The sequence below is a fragment of the Ursus maritimus genome, unplaced genomic scaffold, assembly GCF_017311325.1.
Source record: "Ursus maritimus isolate PB19 unplaced genomic scaffold, ASM1731132v1 scaffold_5, whole genome shotgun sequence".
Lineage (NCBI taxonomy): Eukaryota > Metazoa > Chordata > Mammalia > Carnivora > Ursidae > Ursus > Ursus maritimus.
This window is the reverse complement of record NW_024426663.1, coordinates 79,128,799-79,153,045: the sequence shown is the minus strand read 5'-3', so window position 1 is coordinate 79,153,045 and position 24,247 is coordinate 79,128,799. Positions and strand designations below refer to the sequence as shown.

The 24,247-nt window shown below is 36.6% G+C and overlaps 1 protein-coding gene across 1 annotated transcript; it reads right to left on the bottom strand.

Moving 5' to 3' along the window:
- Positions 1–18,814: 18,814 nt before the first annotated feature.
- Positions 18,815–19,834, bottom strand: LOC103680029 (vomeronasal type-1 receptor 4-like). Its single transcript, XM_008709555.1, has one exon. It carries the CDS (start codon positions 19,832–19,834, stop codon positions 18,815–18,817), a length of 1,020 nt encoding a protein of 339 aa, XP_008707777.1.
- Positions 19,835–24,247: the final 4,413 nt, after the last annotated feature.

Below are 24,247 nucleotides of genomic sequence, written 5' to 3'. Positions count from 1 at the left end.
GACCCCAAGACCTGACCTTTACTGCCCACCTGCTTGTACTCACTGACCTGGGTGTCCCACATTTTTCTTTAAGCTCTTCTTTCCAGCTTATTTCCTTACTCAGGCAAATGGAAAGTGAAACTGCCCTTTGAGTTGTAGAGACTGCACTGACAAGACCTCCAGACAGTCCAGACCACCCACACCAGTTTGAGCTTAACCCCTGACTCCCACCTGCACAGATGGATCATGGAGTGACAGGTAGAATGACCAACAACTACCTTTACCTCATTATAATACTACAGTCTCCACCCAAGGAGGAGCACAAGCCTCATTTACAAAACATACATTGTGTGTATAGGCATGTTTCCTTAAGGGGCACACACATCCTTATGCCCATCTCTGCATGTGATGACCAGGCTTCCTCATCTAGATATTCATTCTAACCCTAAATAAAGGAATCCATCCACCCTGGTTTGGAGAGTCATGGCTTTGGAACTTATTCCCTGTGATCTCCTTATTTGCTGCAAATTAAGTTCCCTTTGTACCACAGCTAAACCTGATGCAGTTCCTGACTCACCAAGGAGCAAACCTATGTTGGTTTGGTTACATTTTCACTTCTATCAACATAGGTTAGTTTTGCTTGTTTTTGAACTTCTAATTAATTATTGGTATCATGAAGTGTCTATTTTATATCTAATTTTCTCTCGCACATATAGTTGCATGAATTCTATTGTATAAATCCACAATTACTTATCTAATGTGGAGGTTTCTAAACTATTTTTTTACTATTTTTCAATCCAACCAATTATAATGAGATTTCTAATTAATCCATGCTCTTCCCAAAACCTGGTGGTGTCAATCTTTTAAATTTTAGGTACTGTACTGATGGGGTTTTGAAATATATGTGAAGTTTAGGGGGTGGTGTCTGGAGCCGACGACCAAGAAAGAATTCTTGAGATGTCTTCGGTGCAAAATGGTGGTTTATTAAAGCACAGGAACAGGACCTGTGGGCAGAAACAGCTGTTGCCCTGGGTTGGGAGGGGTGGCTGATTATATATTATGGGGTTGGGGAAGGTAAGGAAAAAGGGAGGTTGAGAAAGGACTTTCATATTTCTTAAAGAAGACTCACAGAATACCAGAGGCCTTGCCATGTTCAAGTTAAAGTTGTTTTTCCCTCTAGCAAGGCATTAACAAGAACATAGTTGGGAACTTCCTGGAAGAACATTATCCTCTGTCTGCTTCAAGTGTCTGTCAATGGGCTGCAGGTTATAAGGACATTTAATTGTATCTACATTTCCTTCTGTAACTAAGTTATTCATAGAAATGCTTTATTCTTGTACATTACTAAGACATTTGTAACTGAGGAGGATTCTTGTCTTGCAGAATTATGATCTCTAAGTTAACTATTTCTTTTTCCTTTCCTTAGCTTTAGGTCAGCCAGGAGTGCCTGAGGAATGTCACATATATCCCATGGGAGGGGGGAGATGTGGGATAAGGGTGTCAGATTCTGCTTTGTCCTCAGCTTGCTTTCTGTTCCCTCATCAGTAATATCTTTTTCTGATTTTAATTTTCACTTCCCTGTTGGCAATATTTCTATATAGTTTTGGTATATTGGCCATGTGGATATTTTTGTTCTTTGCATTATTATGCAGTTCCTATACAAATATTTTTCCCGTTTATTTATTGAGGTATTTTCATTTTTTTATTTATATGAGGTCTTTGTATAGCATGGACACTAGTCCTTTGACAGATATAAATCCTATGAATATTTTTTCACATTCAATGTATTTTTTTATATTCTTAATAAAGCCTTTTGATGAATACAATTCTTCAGTTTTTCATTTTTTTTTTAATTTTATGTATTTGTTTGAAAGACAGAGAGGATGAGCAGTGGGAGAGGGAGAGGAAGAAAGGTGAGCAAACTCACTGCTAAGCAGGAAGCCTTGTGGGCTTGATCCCAGGACCCTGAGATCATGACCTGAGCCAAAGTCAGATTCTTTTTTTTTTTTTAAGATTTTATTTATTTATTTGACAGAGAGAGAGACAGCCAGTGAGAGAGGGAACAAAAGCAGGGGAAGTGGGAGAGGAAGAAGCAGGCTCTTAGTGGAGAAACCTGATGTGGGGCTGGATCCCAGAACGCGAGGATCATGCCCTGAGCTGAAGGCAGATGCTTAAAGACTGCGCCACCCAGGCACCCCCCAAAGTCAGATTCTTAACAAACTGAGGTACCCAGGGACACCTTCAATTTTCATGGAGTTCATTTTTCAATTTTTTTTTAATAAGAAATGTTTTTGTGTCCTGCATAAGAAGTCTTTGCCCATCTTAAGGTCACAAGATATTTCCCTATGTTTTATTTTAGAAGTTTTCTATTTTGGGGGAGCCTGGGTGGCTCAGTTAGGTGTCCAACTCTTGGGTTCAGGTCTAGTCAGGATCTCAGGGTCATGAGATCGAGTCTCATGTCAGGCTTTGTGCTCAGCACAGAGTCTGCTGAAGATTCTTCCCTCTCCCCCACCCTCTCCTCTTACCCGTGCCTCAAACACATAAATGAGTAAAATCTTTAGAAGTTTTATATTTTTAGCTAGTATATTTAGATCTATGGCCAATATTTTTTGAAGTATAAACCCCAATTTTTATTCTTATATTCAATAGATTTGAAAAACCTATCAAAGTATTAAAGAAGTTACTAAACACTTTCAATTTCTGAAGGTATATTATCATGAACTAGTAACAATATGCAGATGAGCATTAGTTCATGGACCACACTTGGAATACCACTGCTCTGTGAGGGCCAGATCTGCCAATGACTTTAAATATGTAAGGATGGACTTTGGGAAAGGAAAGGCCTTGGAAGTTCTTAGAAGTCTATGCTGGGGTTGGAGTTATGGTCCAAGCTGGCAGCTCCCTCCCTAATGCATTCATTTATACACATGTCCTTCATTGGTCCAAGCCCTGGGAAGTCTTCCCTGAAGGAAATCCTCATCAAAAAGCCCTATGGAAAAATTATCTCTTTTGAAGGTGATAGAGGTACTAAAAAATCTGTAGGATGACTGGTTAAAGCTGAGTAGTTATTAAATAGTCTCCAAGTGTCCAGTAACAGAGACTTGTCAAAAAATACACTTTCCTCTTGGTATTCCTTCCTTTGTTCTGTTGATTTATTTATATTATCCTTGACCCAAATATCCTTTATGAGTTAATATCCCAAATGATAAAATAACAAGAGTCATCCACTCACAGTGGTTTGGGCTTTAAGAGTACCAGCTGCTTTGGACTTCAGATTCAACTCATATATATAAAATACACCATACTAGGTGCTAGGTGCTCCTGTGAGCCCATTGACACAATAGTTCTGTAAGGTTAGTATTTTTATGAATGCCTCAGAAAGGTTAAGTTAATTGCCCGTGGTCTTTGATTCCAAGCTAGATATTATATCTATGGTCAATACTGAATCAATTTTTGTTTATATTGAAAAGTTGAAGTCAAGGAACGTTCTTGTCTCATGCTTATGTAGTTGTGTTAGCATGGAAACCCTGATTTTTTAAATATTAATTGCTACATTATTTATACTAGTCAAGATATGGAGGCAACGCAAGCATCCATTGATAGATAAATGGGTAAAAATATTATACACACATGAACACACACATGCACACTCACACAATGAACTATTACTCAATCATAAAAAAGAATGAGATTTTTGCTATTTGGAACAATGTGGATGGACCTAGAAGATATTATGCCAAGTGAAACAAATCAGAAGAGAAAAACAAATACCATAGGGTTTTATTTATATGTGAAACCTAAAATACAAAAACAAATGAACAAACAAACAAAAGCAGAAAGTGATCTACAAATACAGAAAATGAATTGGTGGTTGCTAGAGGGCAAGGGAGTGAGAGGATGGGCAACATGGGTGAAAGGGAGTGGGGATGTAGAGAATTCCAGTTACAGAATGAATAAGTCAAGGGATAAAAGATACAGCATACAGAATACAGTCAATGAAGGGTGAGAGATGGTACCTACGTTATGGTGAGCACAGCATAACATAGACGTGTTGAATCACGATTCGTATACTTCATTAATGTAAACTTATGTATCAACTGTACTTCAGTGGATATAACAATAATATTAATAATAATAAATGCAAAAGTTGATCCTTTCAAAATATCACCAAATGAGAGGAATTTTTAACTATACTGACTATGTCACAAAGAAAGAAGACTCAAATTACTAAAATAAGAAAAAGTGGGGACATTAATACCAATCGTACTGACATCAAAATGATAACAGGATACTATAAAAATTGCATACCAATAAAGTGGAAAATCTACATGAAATAGATCAATTCCTAGAAACACACAAACTAACAAAGCTAACTCAAAAAGAAATAGGAACCCTAAATAGACTTAAGTAAGTAAAAAGTAAGTAAAAAGACTGAAACAGTCTTTTTAGTAAGTAAGTAAGTAAAAAGTAAGTAAGTAAGTAAGTAAGTAAGTAAGTAAGTAAGTAAGTAAGTAAAAAGACTGAAACAGTAATCCAAATGCAGGAAATACCCCTAAACAAAACAAAGTAAAGCCCAGGGCCAGATGGCTTAATTGGTGATGTAATGGAGAAATTCTACCAAACACTTCATAAGATTAACACTGATCTTTTTTCAAACTCCTGCAAAAGTATCAAAAGCAGACTAAAACAACCCAAGAAAAATGTACACCAGTATTTCTTATGAATATAGATGAAAAGTACTCCACAAAATATTACTACACTGAGTCAAGCATCATCTTTTTTGAAGTTCTTATTTAAATTCCAGTTAGTTAACACACAGTGTGACATTAGTTTCAGGTGTACAAAATAGTGATTCAGAACTTCCATATAACACCCACTACTCATCACAACTGCACTCCTTAATACCAATCACATATTTTACCCATACTCCCCCTCCCCAATTTCCCCTGGTAACCATCAGTTTGTTCCCTATACTCTATACAGATTCTTATCTGTTTCTTGGCTTGCCTCTCTTTTTTTTTCCCCTTGCTCATTTGTTTTCTTTCTTAAATTCTCTCTATCAATAAATCATATGGCATTTGTCTTTCTCCGACTGACTTATTTTGCTTAACATACTACTCTCTAGCTCCATCCATGTCATAGCAAATGCCAAGTTTCAATTTTTATGGCTGAGTAACATTCCATTGTATAAATATACCACTTCTTCTTGATCCATTCATCAGTCGATGGACACTTGGGCAGTTTCCATATCTTGGTTACTGTAGACAATGCTGGTTTAAACATTAGAGTGTATGCATCCCTTTGAATGAGTATTGTGGTAGTATTTGGGTAGATACCTAATAGGGTAATTGCTGGATCTGAGGGTAGCTCTATTTTTACCTTTTGAGAAACGTCTATACTGTTTTCAGAGTGGCTCCACCACTTACTATTCCCACCAACAGTGCAGGAGTGTTCCCACTTCTTCACATCCTTGCCAACACCTATGGTTTCTTATGTTGTTGATTTTAGCCATTCTGACAGGTGTGAGTGGTATCTTATTGTAGTTTTGATGTGCATTTCCCTGATGATGAGTGATGTTGAGCATCATTTCATGTGTCTATTGGCCATCTTCATTTTGGAAATAAGTCATAGTCATGTCTTAGGCCCACTTTTAATTGGATTATTTGGTTTTTGGGTGTTGAATTTAATCAGTTCTTTATATATTTTGAATACTAACATTTTATCAGATACCTCATTGGCAAATATCTTCTCCCATTCCATAGGTTGCCTTTTACCTTTGTTGATTGTTTCCTTTGCTGTGCAGAAGCTTTCTATTTTGATGAGGTTCCAGTACTTTATTTTTGCTTTTGTATTCCTTGCCTCAAGAGACATATCTAGAAAAAGAGATCCAATATCTCCACATTCTCTCCAACCCGTGTTATTATGCTTAAATAGTGATTATCCTTAAATAATAGGCAGTGGATCCCTCGTGGAATGTTACTAGGAATGTATAAGGCTACAATCAATATGGAAAACAGTATGTGGGCTCCTAAAAGATTTTTAAAATAGAATTACCATAGGATCCAGCAATCTAGGTCTGGGTTTATATCTCAAATAATTAAAAGCAGGGTCTCAAAGAGATATTTGCACATCCATGTTCAGAACAGCAATATTTATAATAGCCAGAAGGTGGAAGCAACCCAAATGTCCATGAATGGATGAATGGCTAAACAAAATGTGGTATATGCAATCAATGGAGTATTATTCAGCCTTCAACTGGCCATCGACTGACGAATGTATAAAGATGTGGTATAGACACCCAATGCAATATTATTCTGTGATCAAAAAGAATGAAATCTTGCCATTTGCTACAACATGGATGGAACTAAAGTGTAGTATGCTATGCAAAATAAGTCAGAGAAAGACAAGTAGCACATGATTTCACTCATATGTGGAATTTAAGAAACAAAGCAGATGAACAAGATGTAAGGGATGGAAAAATAAAATCAGATAAAAACAGAGAGAGAATCTATCCATAAGAGACCTTTAACAATAGGGAACAAACTAAGGGTTGTGGAGGGGAGGTTGGTGGGGGGATGGGATAAATGGGTGATGGGCATTAAGGAGGGCACTTGTTGTAATGAGCACAAGGTGTTATATGCAAGTTAGGAATCATTAGATTCTATCCCTGAAACATACTACACTATATGTTTACTAACTTGAATTTAAATAAAACCTTGAAAGGAAAAAAAATAATAATTTAGTGAAACTGTTAATTCTCATTATTAATTAGCAAGTCATCAACAGATTTTTCAATGCTAGTAATTTTTATCATCATTTATCCAAACTAATGTCCAATTTGTGTGTAAAAAAATGTAATCTCTTTGAAAACAGAAGGCTAATAAACCCAGCCTAAATAAAAACACATAAAAAAAGTAAATAAATAAATAGTGATTATCCTATTTGGCATAAGGTGATATATCAAGGTTTTGATTTGCATTTCCCTAATGAATAGTGACGGTGAGCAATTTTCACATGCTATTGGTCATTTGTGTTGGGTTATTTGGTTTTTTATTGTTGTTGTTGAATTATAGAAGTTCTTTATATATTCCAGATATTAATCTCTCATCACATACATGATTTCTAATTCTTTTCTCTCATACGATAGCTTGCCTTTTTACCCTGTTTTCGTTGATACACGGAAGTTTATAAGTTTGACATATTTTCAGTTGTCTCTTTTGCATCTGTTCGCTTACTTTTGAATCCATATCAAAGAAATCATTACCAAATCCAATGTTATAATGGTTTTCTCCTATATTTTATTCTAGTATTTTATAGCTTTAGGTCTTACCTTTAGGTCTTTGTCCATTTTTAGTTAATATTTATACATGTTGTAAGGGTAAGATAAAGGTCCAGTGCATACTCTGGCATATAGATACCCAGTTTTCCTAGCAACAATTTTTGAAAAGACTCCTTTCCTTACTGTGTGGTCCTGGCACCCTTATCAAGATCATTCGACCAAATACATGAGGGTTTATTTCAAGGCTCATTATTCTTCTCCATTGGTCTACATGTGTCATTATTCTAGTACCCCATTGTTTTGATTCCTTAGTATGCTTTGAAATCAGGAAGTATGATGTCTACAATTTTGTTCTTCTTTTTCAAGATTATTTTGACTCCTCAGGGTGCCTCATATTCCATATGAATTTTTAGGATGAATCTCTGTTTCCAAAAAATGCCACTGGGATTGGGATAGGAATTCCATTGATTCTGTAAATGACTTTGGGTAATATGGACATCTTAACAATAGTAAGTCTTCTAATCTCTAAGCATGGGATGCGTTTCTATTGATTTGTGTCTCCTTTGATTTCTGTCAGCAAAGTTTACTAGTTTTCAGTGTGTAATTATTGCACCTTCTTGGTTCATTCTGAAGTTTTTTTATTCTTTCTGATGTTCTGGAAAATGAGAGAGTTTTCTTTGTTTCTCTTTCAAATGTTAAATTGTTCATGTGTAGAAATGCTAACTGATTTTTGTGTGTTGATTTTCTGCACTGTAATTTGCTTGAAATCACTTATTAGTTCTTAGAGATCTTTTTCATGGAATATATAGAATTTTCTACCTATAAAAACATGTCATCTACAAACACAGATAATGTTACATCTTCCCTTCCAATTTGGAGGCCTTTTATTTCTTTTTCTTGGGTAATTGCTCTGGCTTGAACTTCCAATTCTGTATGTAATAAAATGAACAAGAGTAAAAATTCTTGTTTTTCAAAAAAGATTTTATTTACTTATTTGAGAAAGAGTGAGAGAGCACAAGTTGGGAAAAGGGCAGAGGTGGAGTGAGAAGCAGACTCCCCACTGAGTGGGGCTCCCAATGCAGGGCTCAATTCCAGGACCATGAGATCATGACCTGAGTTGAAGTGAGAAGCTTAACCAACTGTGCCACCCAGGTGGCCTAGTATTCTTTGTTGTTGTTGTTGTTGTTTATTTATTTAAGTAATCTCTACCCCCAACATGGAGCTGAAACCCATGACCCTGAGAACAAGAGTCACATTTCTTCTAACTGAGCCAACCAGGCACCCCAGGAGTAAGTATTCTTGTCTTCTTGCAGATCTTACAGAAAAGTTTTTCTGTTTTTTCCCCTTTTTCTAAGATGATAGATGTGGGATTTTCTTTATTTTACTTATTTACTTATAATGTATCTTGATTGAGTTATAATCGAGACATAATATTATGTAAGTTGAAGATATGCCACATGTTGTCTTGATATATTTATACATTGCCACAGCATTAGCTAACAACTCTATTACCTCTGGCCTTTATCATGTTCAGACGGTTTCCTACTAAAGGTACTTTATTGAGTTTTGTTTTATTTATCATGAAAAGGGGATGCATCTTGTCAAAAGCTTTTTCTAAACCAGTTGCAATGACAACGTGGTTTTTATCCTTCATTCCTTTGGGATGATGTATTACATAAACTAATTTTCATATGTTGAACTACCCTAGTTTGGACTCACCACATCGTGTTGTCCTCCACATAGAAAATATACCCTCCTCAGGGCACCCTAGTGGCACCTACCTTGGCTCAGATCATGATCCCAGAATCTTGGGATCGAGTCCCACGTTGGACTCAGAGCTCAGGGGAGAGCCTGCTTCTTCCTCTCCCTCTGCTGCTTCCCCTGCTTCCCTGTCAAATAAATAAGTAAAATCTTTTTTAAAAAAATTCTATTAAAAAAAAGGCAGAAAAAGCCTACCACTCCTCTCCCCAGCTGGGATCTAGAGAGAAAGTAAGCCCTGCATTCTTGGCTATGCAGGCTGGGTGAAGTCTCCACCTCACAAAGTTGGAAGGGGCAGAAGGATATGATCTTGCTTAAAATACCACAGACTCTCAATTTTTTCCCGAATGTTCATACATTGTCTTGAATAGATATTTCTCCAGATGCTCTGCCTTAGGGCCATTTCCAGAGACAAATCTCTTTGAGTTTCTTGGAGGAAATAATTTACACCACTTTCAGTGGGAATTGGGGAAACAGAGCTCCTTATTCAGTGATGCTAGAAGTCAATCCTCCTTGTCAATATTTTATTATCTGCAGAAAAATACATTAATTGAGTATTAAAATTTCTTGGACATATTTTTAGTAATAAAACTTTAATTGGAATCTTTCTTATCATTTCCATTCTATTTTTTTGTTTTTTGTTTGTTTGTTTGCTTGTTTCAGAGGTAGAGTTTACTGATTCATCAATTCCATATAACACCTAGTGCTTACATTATGTATGCCCCTTCATGCCCATCACCCAGCATCCCCATTCCTGCAGCCACTTCTCCAACAAGTCGGATTCTTTCTTACAGTTAAGAGTCTGTTATGTTTGTCATCCTGTCTGTTTTCGACTTCTTTAATTTACCCCTCCCTTCCCTTATGATGATCTGATTTGTTTCTTAAATTCTACATAAGACTGAAATCATAAGATAATTGTCTTTCTCCGATTGACTTATTTCATTTCACAACATACCTCTAGTTCCAACCACATCATTGCAAATGGTAAGATTTCGGTGTTTTGAGGGCTGAGTAATATTTCATTGTATGTATATACCACATTGTCTTTATTCATCTGTGAATACACTTCTGGGCTCTTTCCATATTTTGGCTATTGTGGACATTGCTGCTATAAACATTGGGGTGCAGGTGGCCCTTTGGATCACTGTGTTTGTATCCTTTGGGTCAATACCTAGTACGGCAATTGAGGGGTTGGAGGGTAGCTTTATTTTTAACTTTTGGAGGAACCTCCATACTGTTTTCCAGAGACGTTGGACCGGCTTGCATTCCCACCAACATTGTAAGAGGGTCCCCACTTCTCCCCATCCTCACACTTATCAGTTGTTTCCTAATTGTTCATTCTAGCCATTCTGACTAGTACTTTATAGATTTTCGATACTAGCCCTTTATATCATGATACATTTGCAAATGTCTTTTCCCATTCTATAGGTTGTCTTTTGGTTTTGTTGACTATTTCCCTTGCTGGCAAAAGCATTTTATCTCAATGAAATCCCAATAGTTCATTTTGGCTTTTGTTTAACTTCCTTTGAAGACATGTCAGGCAGGAAGTTGATGCTGTCAAGATAAAAGACATTGCTATCTGGGTTCTCCCCTCTAGGATTTTGATGGATTCCTGTCTCACATTCAGTTACTTCATCTATATTCAGTTTATCTTTGTATATGGTGTAAGAAAATGATTCAATTTCATTCTTCTGCATGTACCTGTCCAATTTTCCCAGCATCATTTATTGAAAAGACTGTCTTTTTTCCATTGGATGTTCTTTCCTGCTTTGCCAAAGATTCTATGACCATAGAGATGAGGGTCTATTTTTGCTTCTTTATTCCATTTTTCTGTGTGTCTCTTTTTGTGCCAAAACCATACTATCTTGATGATTGCAGCTTTGGAATACAGCTCAGAGTCAGGCACTGTGATGCCATCACCTTTCGTTTTCTTTTTCAACATTCCTCTGGCTATTCAGAGTCTTTCTGGTTCCATACAAATTTTAGGATTATTTGTTAAAGATTTGTATATAATGTTGATGGTACATTCATAGGAATTGTATTGAATGTGTACATTGTTTTGGGTAGCATACATACTTTCACAATATTTATTCTTCCAATCCATGGCCTGAATGTTTTTCCATTTCTCTGTGTTTTCCTCAATGTCTTTCAAAGGTGTTCTGTAGTTTTCAAACTACAGATCCTTTACCTCTTTGCTTAGGTTTATTCCGAGCTATCTATGGATTTTGGTACATTTGTAAATGGGATCCATACCCTGATTTCATGTTCTTCTGTCTCATTGCTAGTGTATAGAACTACAACTGATTTCAGTGCATTGATTTTATATCCTGTCACTTTGTTACATTCCTAAGAGTTGTAGAAAATTTGGGGTGGATCTCTTGGGTTTCCACATAAAATATCATGTAATCTGTGAAGAGGAAAATTTTGATTTCTTCTTTGCTGATTTGGATGCCTTTTATTTCTTTTGCTGCCTGATTGTTGAGGCTAGGACTTCTAGTACTATGTTGGGCAAGAGTGCTGAGGTGAACATCCCAGTCATGTTTCTGACCTTAGAGGGAAAGATCTCAGGTTTTCCCCTATTGAGAATGACTTTTGTTCTAAGTTATGGCTTTTATGATATTGAGTTATTTTCCTTCAGTCCCTACACTGTGAAGGGTTTTAATCAAGAAAGGATGCTGTACTTCGTCAAATGCTTCTACTGTATCTATTGAGAGGATTATATGGTTCTTTCCTTTCTTTTATTAATGTGGTGTATCACATTGATTGATTTTTGAATGTTGAACCACCTTCCAGGACAGGAATAAATCCCACTTGGTTATGGTGAATAGCCCTTTTAACGTACTGTTGCATCCTATTGGTTGGTGTTGTTGGCACCTATTGTCTCGTATCTTGGTGGAAATCTTTGCATCCATGTTCATTAGACATATTGGTCCATAATTATCCTTTTTGGTGGGGTCTTTGTCTGGTTTTGTGATTAAGATAATGTTGGCCTCATAGAATGAGTTTGGAATTTTTCCTTCCATGTCAATTTTTTGGTACAGTTTCAGAAGAATAGATATTAATTCTTTAAATGTTTGGTAGAATCCTGCTGAGAGTCCATCTGTTCCTGAACTCTTGTTTATTGGGAGATTTTTGATTAATACTCCAATTTGTTGCTGGTTGTGGGTCAGTTTTGGTTTTCTATTTCTTCTTATTTCAATTTTGGTAGATTGTATGTTTCTCAGAATGCATCCATTTCTTCCAGATTCCCTAATTTGCTGGCATATAATTGCTCATAATATGTTCTTCTAATTCTTTGTATTTCTTTCGTATTGGTTGTGATCTCTCGTCTTTCATTTATGATTTTATTTAGATCCATCCTTTATCTTTTCTTTCTGATATGTATGGCTAGAGGTTAATTGATCTTATTCTTTCAAGGAACCAGCTCCTTGTTTCATTGATTGGCCTACTGTCTTTTGGTTTCTATTTCATTGATTTCTGCTCTAAACTTTATTTATCTTCTCCTGCTGGATTTAGCCTTTATTTGCTGTTCTTGTTCCAGCTCCTTTAGGTGTAATTTTAGGTTGTGGATTTGAAACATTTCTTGCATCTTGAGAAAGGCCTGTTTGGCTATATACTTCTCACTTACGACCGCCTTTGCTGCATCCCAAAGGTTTTTGAACAGTTGTTTTTCCATTTTCATTTGCTTCCATGATTTTTTTTCTTCTGTAATTTGCTGGTTGATGCATTTGTTCTTTAGTAGGATCTCTTTAATCTGCATGTATTTGTGTTCCTTCCAAATTTTCTGTTGCGATTGAGTTCAAGTTCTAAAGCACTGTGATCAGAAAATATGCAGACATAATCTCAATCTTTTGGTACCAGGTGAGACCTGATTTGTGACCCAGTAGGTGATGTATTTTGAAAAGGTTCCATGTACACTTGAGAAGAATGTGTATTCTGTTGCTTTAGGATGAAATACTCTGAATATATCTGTGAAGTCCAGCTGATCCAGTACGTCATTTGAGCCCTTGTTTTCTTGCTGCGTTCTGCTTAAATAATCTGTCCTTTGTTGTGAGTTGGGTGTTCAAGTCCCCGACTATTTTTGTACTATTATCAATGTGTTTCTTCACTTTTGTTATTAATTGGTTTATGTAATTGCCTGTAGCCAAGTTAAGGGCATATTGTTTGTTGGTTTGTTTTCTGATAGACCCTTTAATTATAATATAGTGTCCTTCTTCATCTCTTAATGTAGTCTTTGCTTCAAATCTAATTTGTCTGATAAAAGGTTTTCTACCCCAGTGTTCCTTTTATGTCCATTCACATGATAAATGGTATTTACACCCTGATTTTCATTCTGGAAGTATCTTTAGGTCTAAAATGTGTCTCTTGTAGACAGCGTATGAATGGGTCTTGTTTTTTTATCCATTCTGATACCCTGTGTCTCTTGATTGGAGCATTTTGCCCATTTACAGTCAGAATAATTATTGAATGATATGAATTTCATGCCCTTATATTATCTGTAAGGTCACTGTTTTGGTAGATTGTCTCTGTTTCCTTCTGGTCTTTGTTACCTTTGAGCTCTCCCTTTGCTCAAAAGATCCCCTTTCATATTTTCACAGGGCTCGTTTAATGATCACAGATTCCTTTAGTTTCTGCTTCTCCTGAATGATCTCTATCTCTCCTTCCATTCTCAATAACAGCCTTGCTGGATAAAGTATTCTTGGCTGCATGTTTTTTCTCATTTATCACGTTGAATGTATTATGACAGTCCTTTGATCTGCCAGGTCTCTTTGGACAGGTCTGCTGCTAGCCTCATGTTTCTACATTTGTTGGTTAAGGACTTCTTCTTCAGAGCTGCTTTCAGAATTTTCTCTTTATCTATGAAATTTCCAAGCTTAAGTGTTGTATGTCAGGGTGTTGACCTATTTTTATGGATTTTGAGGGGGCTTATCTGTGCCTAAAGACCTGAATGTCTGTTTCCTTCCCCATATTAGGGAATTTTTCTGCTATAATTTGTTCAAATAAACTAAATGCTCCTCTCTCTCTTCTTCCTCTGACCCCAATAATTCGGATATTGTTTTGCTTCATGGTATCACTGATCTCCTGAATCATCCTGTCATAATTCAGTAGTTGTTTATCTCTCTTGTTCTCAGCTTCCTTATTCTCCATTATTTTGTCTCCTATATCACTGACTCTCTTTGCCTTCTTTATCCTAGCAGTTAGAGCCTCCATCTTTGACTGCATCTCAGTAGTAGCCTTTTTGATTTCTACCTGATAAGATTTTAATTCTTTTATTTCTTCAGAAAGGAATTCTCTAGTGTATTCTATGCTTTTCTCAAGCAAGCTAGTATCTTTATAATAGTTGTTTTGAATTCTAGTTCCTACATCTTACTTATATCCACATAGTTAAGTTCCTGAGAGTGAGTATTGCCTCTTGTTCTCTCTTTTGGGATGAGTTCTTCTGTTTTGTCATTATGTCCAGAAATAAATAGGAAAATGAGGGAGGAAATACAAAAATAGCACAACGACACCGGAGAAATACACACTAAACAAATCAGAGGAGAACAGAAAGCAAAATCAGAGAGAGGGAATAAAATCTAAAAAGAAGTTGCATAGAACAAAACAATAAACCAGATCCTGGGTATATTTTGGTCTGTTTGTTAGAAGAAACGAAATCTCAAAATTGGAAAGGAAGAGAAACTTATATACATTCAAAAGTAATATTGAATACAAGGAAACCAAAAATGAAATGTATATATATAATCTAAATATAAAAATGAAAATTTAAAAAGGCTTAAAAAAGTTCATAAAATAAGAAAATAGTTGAAAAGGAAAAAAAATGTATGACTAAAAGTTCTAAAGAATAATAAGAAAAAACCATGAACTCTAGGTACTGATATCCCTAAGAGCTAACGTTTTGTAGTTCTCTATGATCAGTAATTCGATATTAGCCAGAAATTCCTGCTTCTCTTCTGAGCGAAGGGCCTGTTGCACTGATTCTCAGCTGTCCTTGTCTAGGAAGAATTGTACCATCTCTGTCAGACATCCAGGCTCAATATAAAGGGATCCAGTTTGCTTTATTTGGCTGTTTTGTTCCATGAAGGCTGTCAGCACTAACTGGGGGCTGAGATGAAAATGGCGGCGCCCTGATCTCTAGCCCCAGAGCTGATAATTCACACCCCCCACTCTTCAGAAAGCCCTCACAGAAAAGCAGTTAATCACTTTTGTCTCCCTGGTTTCCACTGAAACTCTATGTTCCCCAGCATGTGACCAAGCTTTTTTACCTCAGGCGCATGACCCCATTTCAAGTCTCCAAAATTTATGGACTCCTACAGCCCGCACCTTCGCCACCCCTTCTGGGTAAAGGAGTGCGGTCTCCCCTTCGTTCTGCCTCTTGATGGGTCCCTCCTTGGAGAGCCATCACTGGACCATGTAGTGGTTTGCAGTTTATGGCAAATCTGAGCAGAAAGCCAGCACCAGGACTCACTGTTTGTAGATGGCTTCTCCTCTGGGATGCTTGGGAACTGCCATGCTCAGGCACCCCCATTCTTTTTGTGACCTTGGGGATCCTGAGACCTTGCTTTCCCACGTGGGATTCTGCTGGCTTTTCCCCCTGAGCACCTTTCAGGCCGACTTCGAAAAGTACTGTTTGAGCTCCACGGCTTATAACACTTTCTGGTACCATACTTGTGGAGGCTCCCATTCCTCACCCCTGTGGTTTATTTCGATTATATCACCTCAGATTCACATCTCCACACATCCCACCTTGCAAAACATGGTCACTTTTCTATTTGTAGAATTGCAGGAATTCTTTTCTCATGTGTCCAATTGCTTTCACAGGTGTTCAGTATGATTTGATAACTATCTAGCTGAATTCCAGGGACAAGACGAAATTAGGGTCCCTAATCCTCTGCCATCTTAATTCCTCCTCCTATTTCCATTTTTTCTTGCCATGTTCATACTTTGGACTTTTAAATTCTCTTCTCTAGAGGCAATACAGTTATTTTGAACTCTCTGAATGATTTGTGTTATCACTTGATACCCCAAGACTCTGGTTTTTTTTTCATTCCATCAATGATCTCACTTTTTCTTTCAGGTTATGTTCCCTGGAAGGCTGAGCATGGTAAATAAAACACTATACAAGTATCTGAGGCTTTGGGTGACATCTGCTCAGAGAGGCTTTACATTTGTTTTTTTGCAGAAAACAAAGGGTTGTATTTTCCATGCTGTGACGGTTAAACTTTATGTGTCACTTGACCCAGTTGGTTGACTGAACACTAGTCTGGATGTTGCTGTAATGGTATTTTATAATCTACTTAAAAGCTTTAATAAGTTGGTTTTAAATGAGGAGGATTTTTTTTTTGTTTTGAGGGTGGACGTCATCCAAACAGTTCAAGACCTTACATGCAAAAAATGGTACCTTGCAAGAGAAGAAATTCTATGTTAAGTCTTTAACATGGAAATCCTACCTAGTTTCCAGGTACCATATGGAATTTGGATGTTATGGCCTCCTCACTCAGGTCAACTTTCTCAATGTTCCAAGTTTCTAAATGGTCTAAATGTACGTGTGAAAAAACATGTATTCTCTAACTCAGGGTTGAATATAATTTCTAATATGTACTTTAAATTACAATTTTGGGCATATTGTCCAATGATATTTATTCTTTTTTTTAATAATGGCTTTATTGAACTATCATTTACATAACATATAATTCATCAAATTAAAGTGTACAATTCAATACTTTCTAGTATATTCACAGATGTTTGCAATCATCCCCAAAATCTATGTTAGAATGTTTTCATCACCCTTAATGGAAACTCTGTGCCCAGTGGAAGCATTCCCTGTTTCATCCCTCCATCTCCCACCCACTCCTGCCCATAGCCCTAGGTAGCTGCTAATCTATTTTCTGTCTCTACAGATTTGCCTATTCTGGACACTTCATATAAGTGGAATGATACATTATATGGTCTTTTAAGATTAGCTTCCTCCAGGGGTGCCTGGGTGGCTCAGTCAGTTAAGCATCTGACTCTTGATTTTTGCTCAGTTCATGATTTCAGGGTCTTGAGATTAAGCCCCATTTAGGGTCTGCACTCAGCACAGAGTCTGCTTGAGATTCTCCCTCTCCCTCTGTCCCTGCCCCATTCGAGGATTTGCTTCTTCCATTTTGCATGTTTTCATGGTTCATCCTTGAATTAGTCCTTCTTCTCTTTTTATTCCTGAATATGATTCCATGCTATGAATATACCACAGCTTTTCATTCACCCACTGGTAGGTGGACATTTCAGTTGTTCCCATGTTTTTATATTAAGAATAATGCTGCTGTGAATATTCACATATACACGCTTTTGTTTGGAGAACTATTTTCAATTTTGGGGGGAGTGGAATTGCTGGGCTGTATGTTAATTTTATGTTTAACTTATTTTGAAACTTCCGAGCTCTTTTCCAAAGTGGCTGCACCATTTTACATGCCCACCAACAGTGTAAGAGGGTTCCAATTTCCTCACATCCTTTCCACCATTGTAATCATCAGTCTTTTTTATTTTAGCCAATCTAGTGGTTGTAAAGTATCTCATTATGGTTTCGATTTGCATTGATCCACAGCATGTATTTTAAGTGCACAATTTTCCCTATAGGGTGTCAATTGCTGAAATTATGTGTGAATCCCCCACTAAAATCATGGACATGCTGTCTTCTGTTTATAATTTGTCTTCTTATATTGAAGTTAACATTTTTAGGATCCAAAATTTTAGGGCAACTTCTTCTTCACAGTTCTCTTAACCTTTATCATTATTGTATTACCCTCTCCATCAAAAGTCCCACTTTTTCTCTGACAGTTTAGAAATACTCACATTAGGTTTTAAAAATTAGTATTTGCCTATTGTAATTGTTTTCAGTTTGAGTGTCTTCATGCCTTCCTTGTTTTTATCTAGCTGAATTTTTTTTTTAACCTAATGAGTCAGTCTGTGTTCTCAGTCTCCAATTGCCAGTTTCCTCTTTCCCAAGAAGCTGTGAAGCACAGAGGTCTGTGCTGCAAGAGTCACTCATTTGCCGTGGACAGCCTCACTTTCAGTGCGATATTTTTTCCCTGATTTGTTTGAGCATAGTTCTCAGGGAAAAAATATTTTAAAATATTTTTTTGAAAATATTAGTTCTTTTCTAGCAAAATGTTTGAGTTTTTCTGATATAGTATAATGTGACAGAAGGGAATGGCTCCATATTTCCTTCTAAAAGTAGAAATCTACAAAGAAACCATATTTGGCTATTGACACAACAAACATGCCTTCAAAAACCAGAACTATTCAAGAAATACCTCCAGTGATGCAAATAGGCTGAAAGGTGTACATAGAGGAAGTAAAGTGGGGCTTCATAAAGTATATGATGATGGTTCTCTAGGGTTTGGGTGTTACTCATAAGATGAGGGAAATGTGGTTATATTTACACATATCACTGTTTGTGGTTAAACAAGATATAATTGACAACATATCATGAACACATGTATTGACTCCAAGGTGTAAAGTATGGAATAGTGCAGATACCAAGTCGTTTGGTCTAAGTGAAGATCTGTCTAGCATAATCCAACAAGTATAGTTACTGTAACTGAACCCATAGATCTGTCACATTAGGAAACATTTCTTAAAAATATGGTAATGCAAAAAAAATCAAACTGCGTTTTTGAGAATCATTATAAGATAAAGATTGCCCCATCCAGGTATAACTATCTCAAACATGTTTTATTCCAAAGCCTAGCCATTTATCTCCCATGTTCACAAAGCTGGAAGGTTTGAGAGATGTCCAATGGGAAAATTCTTAGCACTCCTTCACAATTTCACCTTCCCTAAATTAAGGGTGGGAAACTGTAATTGAGGCCTTTGTATCAGAAACGTGTGAGGGCATCCTGCGTTGAGGGAAATTGTGTGTTGAGAGGATTTTCTCATCTTTGAAAAGGCACAGTTCAGAAAGAATAGTTTGTTATGATTTTTGATCAGTACCAAAGGACAGATTGTCGGATAACCATGGGAGAGAATTATAGTGATGTTCTCCAGACCTTTTACATTACGTGTATAACTTACATAAATGGTAAGGAAGCTATTACTCCAGTAAAAGAAAACAAAGCAGCTCACCAGTGCCAGGATTGTGTAGGTGGCCTTGGTTTCAGGAGAGGGTCTTGGGCTGAGGCTGGTCCTGTGGAGATGCTTCACTGTCTTGCGATGCATGAAAATGAACTTTACAATGTACACACTGGTCCAGACCATGAGGAACACACACAGAAAATCTCGTAACACCATGCACCCTAGAAAGACAGCTGACTGAATATAATCAGGACCCTTCCCAACACAGTATGTCAGAGAATAGAATTTGTCAACTTCTGTGGTGTTGTATGGGGCCACAATGTTTATGATAACATGAATGTAGATCAGCATGTTGGTGATCCAGAAAGAACAGAAAGCAGGAAAAATGTATGTGAAGATTTTGGGTTTGAGCCATGCCCACCTAGAGTTGCTGGGAGTGATAATGATGGCCTGAACAATACTCAGGAAAGATGTGGTGCAGAGGGAAAGACCCCGGGTGACTCTGTACAGGTACATCACTACCTTACAACCAACGTCATGTAGAAAATTTCTTACTCCAAAAGCATTCATTACTTCTGGAATCCCACTGAAAAGAATTGTCATGATATTCGTGAAAAGCAAATGGGTAAATATCAAATCTACAGGTTTCTTTGTACGTAGCTGAACTAAGAAGGTGTTGATGCATAACACCAGTAGCAATGTGTTTCCAATAAAACCAATCCCAACTTGAGAGAGAATGAACACTCCCAAAATAGTATCACTTGACATTATCACATTCATTGACCTCTTTACTTTGATACACTCTTGCACAGATTAAAAAGGAACCCCAAATGGTTTGTAAACCTGATGGAAACGATGGGATCATATGGAGACTCCATGAGGTAGGATCATCCCCAGCAGGGCTTGTGCAGATGCTCTGTAAAAATATTCAGGAAAGTAAGAATTAGTTCTAGAGGTAAATATCAAGGATTATTGATGTCACTGCACAGGAATATGTGGGTTGAGATAAAGCATGAGTTTTATGAAAACATAAGTGTAATTCTAAGAAATAAATTGAATAATTAGAAGTTGTTTTTGTTCATTAAAAACAATATTTCAGATTTATACAGATTCCATTTATGTTCTATGTGTACGTTCTGAACTTCACCTCAAATATTTGAATGAATTTCCATCTTCCGCCATGAATAATAGAAAATTCTTATGTATTTTAATCCATATTATTACATTTCTAATGTACATGACACACATTATTGTTTTACTCATTCACCAGTAAATGACTCCATCCCCAGAGTTGCACATGACCATCTGGCTCTTTAAATGCCTTTCCTGACCCTGCTACACACATTTCCTAACTCCAAGACACTTCCAAAGTATATGACATCACATCAGCTCATGGGTCAGTACACTGCGTCCTCCAGTTCTGTTTTGAAAATTTACTTCATCTTTTTATTCTACACTAAAGTCGCTGATTCTCCTGAATCTCTCTCAAGTAATGGGATCTATCTCTCCCCTGTCCCCTATATCACCAGGCCTGAAGGTTGGAATGTCCTCTTTGATCCCCAGCACTTTCAAATAATTCTTCATCACCCAGCTTTGAAGCATCTTCTCATCAGGCTATGTCGAACACTGTCCATTTGGAGGTAATCTACTCACCCCAAATCACTCCCCTTCATAGCACTTGACTCACTGTAACACTCCCCAATTCACCTCCTGTCATATTTTTGGTGATTGTAGTATCCACACAAATGACCTGTCCCATATCCTCAGCTTCTCTCACATTTCTGATTTCCTTTCTTCCAACACTCCTGCCTCTGCTTTCCCCCACCTCATCCACACTCTCCCACTCACATACTAGAGTTTCTCATTGCCAATATTGTAAATTCATTAAGTGTTACTTCCAAGCATCTAATCCTCCTGGTACCAGCTATTTCCAGCTTATTTATGTAATCTCTGACCCCAAAATTACTTTGACAACTCCTGGGTCTGCAAAACTTCGATCTCTTTACTCTCCGCAAGATCTCCTAATCTCTCCTCTTCACTTAAACTTTCTATATCCAAGATTATAATCATTTCCTGCAAATTATGTGATGCCTTCACTTTATTCCTGCTTCTATAGTCCTCAAACACACACACATAGTCTGCCTAGTTCACATCATTCTACTCAGATAAACAAGGCTACAGAAAAATAAATAATCATATTAAGTGAACTTATGTTAAATTCTTCACACATAGCTCCAGTGAGCTTTCGTTTCAGCCAGCAATCACACTAAATTTTCAAGAATATTCCTTGAGTATTCATTTTCTCACTCCTCTTGATGACTATTTCATAACTTGTACATTCTCAACCTACCAAGAAATTCTCTCCAACTCTCATATTCAAATGATGACTCATTGCATATATTGTATTGAGATATAATTGAAATGAACTATTCTGTTAGTTTCAAATATACAGCATAGTAATTTAATATTTGTATATATTGCAAAATGATCAATATAATTAGCCAATTTAACATCCATCACCATACACAATTACAATGTTTTTTCTTGTAATGACAACTTTTAAATTCTAAACTCCAAGCAACTTTAATTTTTTTTAAAGATTTTATTTATTTATTCGACAGAGATAGAGACAGCCAGCGAGAGAGGGAACACAAGCAGGGGGAGTGGGAGAGGAAGAAGCAGGCTCAGAGAGCCTGATGTGGGGCTTGATCCCATAATGCCGGGATCACGCCCTGAGCTGAAGGCAGACGCTTATCCGCTGTGCCACCCAGGCACCCCCCAAGCAACTTTAAAAGATACAATACAGCACTATTCACTACGGTGTCCATGTTGCCCATAACATTCCCATGACATATTTTTTTTATAACTGGAAGTTTACACATTTGTACTCCCTTCACCCATTTCACCCACCCTTCAATCTCCACTTCTGTAAAATACCAATCTGATTTCTGTATCTATCAATTCAGTGGATGTTTTGGGGATTTTTTAAAATTCCACGTTTAAGTGAGCTCACACAGATTTGTTTTTCTCTGCCTGATTTATTCAACTTAGCATAATACCAACAACTGCCATCCTTGTACTTGCAAATGGCAAGATTCCCTTGTTTTTTATGACTCAGTAATATTCAATTGTGTGTGTGTATATATATATATATATATATTCCATTATATATATGACTAAAATGCTATTATTTATATACTTGTGCATACATATATATTATATATAATATTCCATTGTATATATGTGTGTGTACATTTTCCATTCTGTCTGTGTATATATACACCATATTTTCTTCATTCATTCATCCATCAATGATCTCCATATTTCATTTAGAAAAACAAAGCAATCAAAAGGTATTCCCCCAAATTCCACCAGTACATCAATCCCGCTTTCTGTATCCTTGCTCAGAACCTCAGCTTTGTACTCTGGCTCTGAGAATGGGTTGTCTATGCCTTTTGTCACAGTCCATCCATGCATTTGTGCAATCAATCTGGAAATATCTTTCCTGCTCAAGACCCTCTCTTCTGTTATTCTTTTTTCTCTTGGGCATTATCAAATATCCCCCATCAACATGCAAATGTACTGTGTATCTTGAACATTTCTTGAAAAATTCTCTTCTTCTCTTTCTAGCCATTCTCCTCTGAGGAATTATCTCTATTCCCTGTCTCCAATTCCTTACCTCTCATTTCCTCTTGATCCTGGAAAGTGGCAGACTACAAAAATGCCCATAAATTCTCTCCTGACATTGAGGTTGCACCCATGAGGTGGCTTTTTTCTGTCCCTTTAATGTGGGTTGTCACTTGGCTTGTTTTGACCAGTCAGTGTAGAGTAAACATGACACAAGCAAAATCTTGATAAGTGCCCTTAGGTGGAGCTTGCTGTTCTTCCTCACTGCAAACCCACCACACCATCATGTGAAGCATCCTAGCCTTTTATGGGCTGAGCAACCACAGAGAAGAGATCTTCAGCCACATTCCAAAACTATATGTGAAGCCATTCCATTGCAAGCAACATCAAATCCCATATAGGACACCAGTCATCCCCTAGTTAACTACTGACATGACCACACTTGCATGAGAAAGCCTAGCCTAGATGTAAAACTACTCACAATCAAAAAGTCACTTAGAGTATGATTGTATTTATACAAAATACCCAAAATGCATAAATCTATAGACAGAAAGCAGACATGTGGTTACTAGAGATTGGAAGGATGAGGGATAGAGGAGTGACTGGGTGGGGAAGGCACGTCTGTGCTTTCTTTGAGGTGATGAAATGTTTTGAAACTTAACAAAATGGTGGTTGTACAACATTGCAAATATTATAAATGCCACTGAAAGGCATACTTTAAGATGGTTAATTTTGTGTTATATTCCTTTCACCTCAATAAAATATATAAATATAAATATAAATAATTGTAAAATGTATGCACCAAGATGTAAGCAAGAATAATGTGTTGTGAAGATTTTAGATTTACCAGGAAATGCTAAGATGTCTTATCTTTATGGAATCTGTTGACATAATTGTCCACATTAACATCTTAAAGAAGAAAGGTTCATGACTATCACAGTAAATAGGAAAAGTACATTCATATACATTTAATATCTATTTAGGATAAAAATAAAATTTTAAGGTGTATTATAAATATGAAGGAAATTATTAACTTTGTGCAAGGTAGCTGCCTAATATAAACAGGACAAACTAATACATCATGAAACCCAAAATAATTAGTTTTTGGTCAGAAACGTCAGAAGTGTATCAATTATCCGGTCCCCCTTTTTATCTCTTAACATATGTGGTAAATAATTTAAAAAGAATAAGCACTCCATAAGACCCAACAGTGTGATTATTATCATTTACTGATGATAATGGTCTACACTGAAAATAAGGTTAAAGCTCTAGAGAAAAATAATATAATGTGCACAGCAACTCATGAATTTAAAAGTTATTTCCTTGACTAGACAATGTAATTTTAGAAAATGAAGGATGTACAGTAAATAATACTATGACATCATCTCCACTTTCTGCAAAAATTTCTTCGACATTTTATATAAATCAATTGACAGAAGTTAAGAAAGACAGAAATAAGTACCACTATATTGACATTTATACATCAGAATATCCACTATCATAGAAGGTCAATTCTTATGAATATTTAAAATTTATAATATGAAATTAAAAATT

Bases quoted from the DNA above. Each gene is read 5' to 3' on its own strand.
- LOC103680029 (XM_008709555.1), bottom strand. From the start codon at position 19,834: ATGTCAAGTGATACTATTTTGGGAGTGTTCATTCTCTCTCAAGTTGGG.